At 34.9% G+C, this 8,858-nt stretch overlaps 1 protein-coding gene across 17 annotated transcripts; it reads right to left on the bottom strand.

The window, feature by feature from the left end:
• Positions 1–7,166, bottom strand: LOC110411616 (uncharacterized). Of its 17 annotated transcripts, none has more exons than XR_002444790.1 (13): positions 6,246–7,166; positions 5,180–5,285; positions 4,829–5,031; positions 4,661–4,732; positions 4,486–4,557; positions 4,327–4,395; positions 3,462–4,237; positions 2,783–2,897; positions 1,836–1,952; positions 867–949; positions 722–788; positions 540–647; positions 1–103 (listed from the first exon to the last, which is right to left on the bottom strand). XR_002444790.1 is itself a non-coding variant. In XM_021421848.1 (13 exons), exons 1-13 carry the CDS (start codon positions 6,683–6,685, stop codon positions 620–622), a joined length of 1,995 nt encoding a protein of 664 aa, XP_021277523.1. In that variant the 5' UTR covers positions 6,686–7,166; the 3' UTR covers positions 379–619. The 17 variants fall into 17 exon arrangements, 4 of the variants coding, with proteins under 4 accessions (XP_021277523.1, XP_021277522.1, XP_021277521.1 ...); XM_021421848.1 differs by lacking the exon at positions 1–103 and having other exon boundaries at positions 379–647; positions 3,462–3,876; positions 4,030–4,237; XM_021421847.1 differs by lacking the exon at positions 1–103 and having other exon boundaries at positions 379–647; positions 1,870–1,952.
• Between the last annotated feature and the right edge of the window lie 1,692 nt (positions 7,167–8,858).

Genomic DNA, 8,858 nt, shown 5'->3' on the forward strand with positions numbered 1-8,858 from the left:
GCCCATGATGCAAAAATAAACGCTTTAAGTATGAGGGTGCGCTCCAAATTAGAACATCTTCCTCGAGTCTTCAATTCCTAAAACACGATCCTACTTGGAACCTCTAAAATACTTATAAATCATTAGATCAAATCAATTGGTTCATATTGTATATTATCTTAATTACACCATGAATAATATTTAAGGTATGGTTAATTGCGACCATTCCTATATCAACCTTTAAATGTTGCTAAAGAATTCCCATATGAGAAAGCAAAGCTCATATCAAGATTCTGAAAAATTGGATGTCAATAGGTTCCCTTCCAATTACCTTAATCTATGAGAGTTCTAACAACTCAAGCAATCAAGATATCCGGATATTGGTAAAAAAAATCAGCATCAAGAAAACAATGGAATAAAAGCTCATATAGCCAAAAGGAAAAAATGATTGCAGATATACAGCTTGAAATATAAACCGCTGCATGGAGCAATTCTAGTTAAACCAGGGAACAAGGAATGAAAGCTAAGCAAAGGAAACCATTAAGATGTTACAGACTTACATATAAGAAACGAAAGACCACAAATTGGAGAACCATCAATCTCTAAGCTGCTCGATTATAAACATCCAATTGTATGCACTTCACTCCTTCATGTTCATCCTTGAATACCTGCAGAAAAGACAGCCATAAGAAACAGGCACATGTACATCTATCCAGATAGATACATAAAGAAAGTCACTTGCCTTGTAGGCTTGAACTGTTCTATTCCACAGTCATTGTTCACTCGCTCTGCAGTTTGCTCGACATATCCTATAACAGGACAATAACTAACAGACCAAGAATATACGTACTTCATGCACAATCAAAAGAACAAACTTCAGAACTAACCAGTCTCCAAAGACAGCAGACTGCCATCACTAGATCCAGATGAAACTGCTTCATTAGTGGGTATGGATATACATGTTGCATAACTGCAGAGATACTCAACAAGTCAGGTTTGCTTCACGTATTAACTGATATCCTTAAAAATTTAATAGCTCAATAGGAACAGGGAGACAACTATGTATAGAAAGGAAAGTAGATTTCCAAGGAAAGGAGAGAATGGTTGGGGAAACCTTAAAAAAGAATCTAAACTGAAACAAAAAGGGAAAAAGCATTGCATTAGAGCTTAGCAGATTAAAACATGCTATTCAATTAAGAAGTTTAAAGATAATGCAAAATGTATGCGGATGCAATGCAATAGAACAAACCGGAGTGATCACAGAAGATTTGGAATTTGGTGTGCAATATAGTCTACTTGGAGAAGCCAACATGCATACATGAATAGATTATTGATAAAACTTAAAAAGGCAAACAAAACATTCATATGATAACAATTCTAATCAGTTGCAGCTTTGCAAACGTCAGTACATCTTATTTACCATTAGTAAAAATTGTTAATACTCTGGCTAAAATGTCAACAGTTTTGAACTTGCATGCATGGAGATCAATTTTTTGACAACCGTAATAGAAACAAAACAGAGCTATATAGCAGAAAAAGAGGCAAACCCAAACACATTGCCAACAGTGACCAAAATCACTCTCTCTCTCTCTTTTTCTTTTCTTGCTTTTGCCACTGGAAGAACATTACTAATCTCTTTTTGTTCAATAGATTGTAAAAAGTTAATGCTAACCATGCCTTCAAGGCTACACAACATCTTGACACAATCACAGATTCTTCGAACTTTATGCTATCAAAGAGATAATGCTATAAGTAATCTGTTAAGGGAGGAAAAGAAAGTTTATATAGCATATTTCAGACAAGGTAGCCACTGCAGAGCGATTAGAGACAGTAAGTAGTAGTTCATTGCTACGAACCTAGCATTATCAACAAAAGGCGTTGTCAAATTACCATAGCATCTGCCATCAGAAGCAACACAGGGAGGATGATATGTGGCACCTACAGCTGCAGCAGCAGCTGGTAAAACTGGTAACCTAGAGAAGTCACACCATCATCAAATGGCACAGACGAAAAATCAAGATTAATTATCGCGGCAACTAAGTTAACACAATAAAACTTCTTTTAACTATTAGTAACAGAAAAGATATCTGCAAGAATGAAAATCCTGAAATCAACTTGTTTCAAAGTTTCAATATGTACTGTCTGCGTAAGAAGCAAACCGAAAGAAGCAAAAAGAGCATACGCCTTTAAATATTCAACCATTTAAACTGGAAATAAACCAAATATCAAGGCAACATAAAGGAGCAGTGAGATCATCTCACCATTCTATTTCTTCCAGAAAAGCTCAACAAGCTTTTCTAAATCATCTTTTCCGGACCCTAGTAACACTTCCATTCATTTTCTTCAATTTAAAAGACATGTACTCTCAGGAGAATGAGTGCTGCAGTATCATTTGCTAAAGACTGTTATTTGTGCCTTTTCCCCTATCATACTGTGCTGATGTAAAAGTTGAAATTTGTTCCAGAAAGCAAATACAATCAATTACGACAATGATGACTCATGGTTATCAGAGAAGTATATAAAGCCATAATCTATAAGCCTCTAATTTTATTTTTAGTCCAAGAAAACTATGACATAATTGCAATCTTTGGTTAGTTGTAAGAGAGAGCCTCTTGATGAGTACAATACTCCACAACTTTCATTAATTAATCACTAAAAATCCATCAAACTGACAGGATACCTATCACCTGGACAAAACTCAAGGAAGAACTTCATTATTTTAGAGATCTCATGCATTGAAGGGGAACAAGGGACTGCAACTTGTGAAAGAAATTTCACATATACAGAGAGATAATTAGCATACCATGTCAGGTTGGGATTCCTAAAATGAACTTGAGGTTCACCAATGTATCCAGTGGACGTCATATCAATCACAGGATTGCCAAGTCTACCAAGATGCAGGCCCCCAATTGGCATAACTGCTAGCCCAAACATTCAAATTCAAAACGAATGAAGATCGTCTGATAAACTACAAACTTCTTTGATAGATCATACTTTGCAACTACTATAATGTTAGTGATGCCTTGACAGTTCAATGTGTTCATAGTTTACTTTTAAACTGATATCACCACCTAATCGGAATCCTCTACCCTGCAGCAAATCCCTGTAGTAGGATCCACCACCTCCAAATGACTAAAGAAAACTAAAAGCTTAAATTACAGATAATATAATCAGGCTGACCTATTTACTCACCTTTCTTCAATTACAACAACGGCCCCCTCCCCAGCCCCCTCCAAAAAAAAAAAAAGATTAGAAAAATAAGAGTATTGAAAGGCATGTAAACCCACAATCCACCTAGTTAACAATTATATATCAACTAAAGGAACCTTGGCTAACAACTAAAGTAAAATTGCAATGATAGAAGCATTAATACACCAACTATATGTATGAATCATAGTAACTATTTTGATGGAGCTACAATGTCAAGTAACCAAAACTTACTCTATCGGTTCAAAGGGAGAAAGGAAAAGGGAATTATATACCAGGAAGAAGTACTGGGGTAGCATTAAACTTTTGGTCACCCTGTACTCCAGAGTATTGAGGAGGACTAATGATGCTGCTTCCAGTCCCCCGAGACACAACGTTAGACTGAATTGAGACTGCAAAAGATTCCAATGTTCCAGATTCATTAAAACTCAGAGATGAAGCTTCAACTAATTTCTGATATCCACTCCCAAGGCATGAATGCAACTGCTGAGTGGAAACTTGTGATGAAGGTTGAATTGTACTTTCAACAGACATTCCTTGAACAATGGGCTGCTGTGCCAGAGAAGAAACTCTATTTAACTGGCTAGGAAAGAGAGTTGCTTGATGAGTAAATGGTATTGAGAGAGATGAACCAATTCTCTGGTCTCTTGACTCAGGAGAAGGCATGTATGTTGACCCAGGCACTGAATACTGAAAAGAATGTTCGCAAAAATAATTTTCAGGAACCAGACTAACTCCCTCCTTAGCATAAGGAATATCTAGCACAATATTTTCTGGTAAGTACTCATTGGATTGTGGCACATGGATAATCTGATTTGGCAGCACAGAAGCAGGAAACGTTACATTTCTCCTTCCAGGTAGTACCATCCTTTTTTCTGTCCTGGAGTTATCAACATTAAAAGAACTTGCAGGATAAAATGCTTGCAGGTAAGAACTCATGTTAGGTGCCAAAAGGTGCTCATCAAAGGGAAGCGAATCAGAATCTGCATTGAAACCACGGAAGGATACACTTGCCGGATTAATATATGACACCATTTGCAGGTCCCCAGAACTGAAAGGTTAGAAATAAATAAAAATCAATTTAAAAAGATAATCAACAAAAAAGGTTTCAGAAAATAAGTACCCAAAAATATAACTTACTGCTTGCTCTTTGTTGAGAAAACTGTAGATGAATCTGTATCCCTAGTCATTTCAAAGGGCTTTGCAGGCCTAGAAGATCATTCATGATTATACAGAATTGCAATATATTCGGTTAACATAAAATTTCAAGGAACAAATGAATCCGAAGTTTTAGCTTACTGCTTGCACTTAATTGATAATGCTCTTTCTGATGAATCAGCATTTGATGTCTTCCCCAGGAGCTGTTTATATCTGAGGTCAGCAAACAACAATGTCATGGAAACAATAACAATGGAACAAACCAAAGAGTTAAAAAGGTACAATTGGTGCATGCATGTTGGTGTTTGTAACTTACTGCCGCCTGTTATTTGCTGAAATTACTCTTGCTGAACCTGTTTTGGAACTCGTTCCTTGGGTCTTCTCCAATCTGAAAAATCACCAAGCAGCAAAAAGCAGTCTAACAAAAATACTGGATGAAGAGAGCATTGTCCAAAGAATGAATTTATCCAACATGTCAGCTTACTGCATGCTTTTCATTGGTGAATTAACAGAGCTGCTCCTGAAAAGAGGGTTATATCTAACAGACCCTCGTCCTTTAACTATTTTTGAAGAACTGCCATTACTGCCAGATTTGGAATGAGGTCTGGAATCTTTTGCTTTATAACCACCACTTTTAGTATTATTCTTGTTGCGACCTTGATGATGATCTTTAGAAGTCCTGTGTATCTAGTGAGACAATTAATAAAAAAAAAAGGTGTTACAATAGTGCTTTCATTGCTGTTAAGTAAAACCTGCGACAATGTGATATCTTTCCCACCACCACATAAAAAAGCATCACAAAATGGAAAAACAGTGTTCAGCATTTAGACTGAACTTCAAAGGCATTCAGTTCATTATTATGTGGTTTCTCCAGTGTCATCTCTTCAAACTTGTCATGCATCCATTTTAATTCATCTTTGGATTCCCAGATGTACTTTTTCCTGAAAAAAGAAAGACAATAAAGATGATAAATAAAGTGTACTAACATAACAAAAACGAGAAAGAAACTACACAGAATATTTATGTTAAAAAAGGAGCGAGGAGAGAGAAAAGGTACATAAATCACCAAAAGCAAAGAAAATTGATTAAGAGAAAACCAAATCCATCATATGACAGTATATGAATTTATCTGCATTTTATTGAATTATTTCTCTATCATTGACTACCGACATAAACAACCATGAAATCCACTTCCGAAAAATTAAAAAATAAATGGTCTGCTGATCTAGGAAGGTGACGCAGAACCATATAATAACACCCTGAAACATTAACCAACAGAGCTATACAATAAATAGGTCTCAACTGATGTGTGACTAATTAGCAAGTATAACAGTAATTAAAATCTTACGGTGCTACCAAAAATATTGATTAAATTGTTCTGATGAATGTTACCGTATTAATAGCAAAGGATACGAAAAAAGGTAGACTGAGCAGACATCTCCTATTGGTTAACTACAGTACAGCCCAAGGTTATAATGCAAATCTAAGATGTTAAATGAAGCAGAACTAAAGTGTTAACTGATCTAGGCATCAAAGTGTTAGCACATTCTTATTGTCAGTTACATTTTCACCATTTAACTCAACAATACCTCGCCCCATACACACCAGAATATTTAATGCACATTATTTTATCGAAAACCGCCATGTGAACTAACATCTGTAACTAAAATTAAATGAGCTTGAACAAATCAATAATCTAAACCTATCAAAGATTCATGAAGATAGTTTAAAATATTTGAATCAAAATGCAGTTCAAACATTCTCATCAAAACGAATCGAGACATGGTGCCTTCGCTAGCGGAGAAATATGAATCTTATATTATAATCGTATATTGAGTATAGTTCGATGACATTTAATCGTTTTACATGCAAACTCGAGTTAAACAGAAAAACGAAGGTACCTCCGTTGATAGCGACTTCGACGACGAAGACCGTCGAAACGATCGTCATGCATGTAAAACGCACCGGTTCTTGGAACCGCAAAGGGGTCGATGTCGGCATCGTTTACCTTCTCTCTTCCTCTCTGTTTCGTCGATGTTACTTGTTTTGCAACTTCCTCTTCGCGTTCTTCTTCTACTTCTTCTCCAAGCTTTTCAAGTTCATGGACGTAAGAACCTTCCTCATCACCATCATCTTCGTAGAACTCCGGTGCTCCACTGCCACCATCCGACTCATCAGCGTAACCAGTCCTTCTAACACTTCTATTAAACCGTACGGCCATCTTGTTTTCCTCCATTTCGACATCCTTATCGTCGTCGCTCGCTTCCCTTCTTATCCGCAATAACAACGTCTCCTCCGGTTCGCTCTCGTACTGTGCTTCCACTTCTCCCGAGTTCGCCATTTTAATAACCAAAAAGGAACCCCCCAAAATAAAACTATATCTAAATTTCAAGATTCATTCCTCTAAAATATGAACAGAGTAGAATGCTCTTGAAACCAAACAAGTTTCTTTTATTGTAAACGGAGATGAAAGGTCGAAAACAAAGAAATATGAAAAGATTTAGGGTTTTTTCATTTCTTTTCAACTAGTCGTTTCTACTTCACGCATTTTGCGTTTTGATCTTAATCCTCTTCACAGCAGAGCATAGAGCGCGAAAATTTCATCTCTGTTTTCTTTTTTCTTTTTTTTTGTCCTTTATCTTCCGAACACGCCGTCTTAAAAATAAAAAAAATAATCCAGAGCTTGAGGTTTCCCTCTGCCTGTAATTTGTAGGCTTTGCGGTCTTTGTCCTATATTCTAGCCAACTCATCAACAGTTGGTCCCACCTCATACCCACTCAAAATGACCCCACTTCGTTTTCAATGGCCGTCGAGTTTGGGCCCTGACCCGTACCCGGCCGACGAGGTGGAAAGAAAAGAGAGGAGGAATTATTGGAAAAGAAAAGGATGGGATTGGGGGTAGCTAACTGGGTTGGGAGAAGTAGCTTTCCTCTTCCTCTTCCTCTTCCTCTTTTTCCACCAAGCATTCAATAACGAATGGAGATTATAATAGGCGGAAAGCTAACTTTTTTTTTTCTTGCTTTTAAAGGGGCCACCCTTTGTATTATTATTATTATTTTTTTCTTTAAACTCGTGATAATAATATTGATTAGGACAATAATATTGATTAGGTGTACGCATGTTGCAATATAATACCCATTCGTAAAATGATGCAATGGTGCTATTAATCTTGATAACCATGTGGCAATGCATGTGCATTACAATTCAAAAATGTAATTCTTTTATAATGACTAAAGCAAATGTTTGCACTCTTTTGGAGTAATTATGAACTGTTGTCCTTCATCATTTTATCTCTTTTGTTTCACTGTTCTTTCTCTAATTAAAAATGAATAAAGAATTTAAATAATTAAATAAATCCATCAATGGGGGAAGAAATGGATAATGTTATTAGGTGTGGGAAACAAAATTTCTCATGTTTTTTTTCTCTGAAAAGGTTGTTATTATAAACCCTTCCAGTTCAGTGACTCGTAATAAATTTAATTATAAGTTTAATATGTATATTGTTTGAATACAATGAATTTCTACATAGTATCATTTATCTAAATAGCTATTGGATAATATCTTTCATTATGAGAATGAACATACTAATTCCGTCATATTACAATAGTATCAGTTTAGAATATTACTTAAATTTTGTTTGAATTAACAGTAAAGGATTTTTTTTTGGTTTTTACTAGAATTTGTTATATGTTAAATCATTTGTATCCTTGAGCTTCAATCCAACACTAGTTTATGGACTGTACAATATGTTTGAACAACGTTGTATAAGAAATTGGTTTTTTATTCTTTATAAGCAAGAACTAAGAACAAATCAAATAATAAAATAATATACAAACTTTTCAATTTGGGAAAGTATGAAGCCAAAGACAAAAGAAGAGAAAAATTTAGTATGAACAATTTTAACATCTTGTGCCAACCACAAAATGAAAGAAAATAAAAAATAAAAAAAAAGAACCACCGATTTTCCATGTTATAGATCCCGCATTCTAGAAGTCTCGGTTTTCCATTGACAGAATGAGACAGCATTTAAAGTTCAGCCTAATGTAAAAAAGATTATGTAAAAATCAAATGCCAAAAGATTAAGTAGATCTTTGAAAATTCGATCTTTGAAAATTCATAGTTAAATATTAAAAATTATTTTTTAAAATAATTTACCTTTGAGAATAATTTTGATCAATGTAATAAAAAGTAATAAAATGTTTCTAATTCATAATAGATTTTATTTAACATCACTCATTTTGATAAATAAAACTAACGAAATATATAATAAATTTAATTACGTAATTCAAAAGCTTATTTTTTTAAATATCAAATCAGTAATTTCACTTTGAGTTAAATATAAAAGAGTAATTAATACGATGTAAAACATTAAAAAAAAAAAAGAAACACAGTTGTAAACCTGTAGTCTTAATTCGGGTTATCAGCCAATGGCAATTAAGTAAATAGACTTCTTCACAGGTCGTCCTTATTCAACAAAATAGACGAAAACCGTCAAAAGAGGTTAACTGCACGGG

The sequence above is a fragment of the Theobroma umbraticum genome, unplaced genomic scaffold (genome assembly GCF_002168275.2).
Source record: "Theobroma umbraticum cultivar Fairchild unplaced genomic scaffold, ASM216827v3 scaffold_56.0, whole genome shotgun sequence".
In the NCBI taxonomy this organism is placed as follows: Eukaryota; Viridiplantae; Streptophyta; class Magnoliopsida; order Malvales; family Malvaceae; genus Theobroma; species Theobroma umbraticum.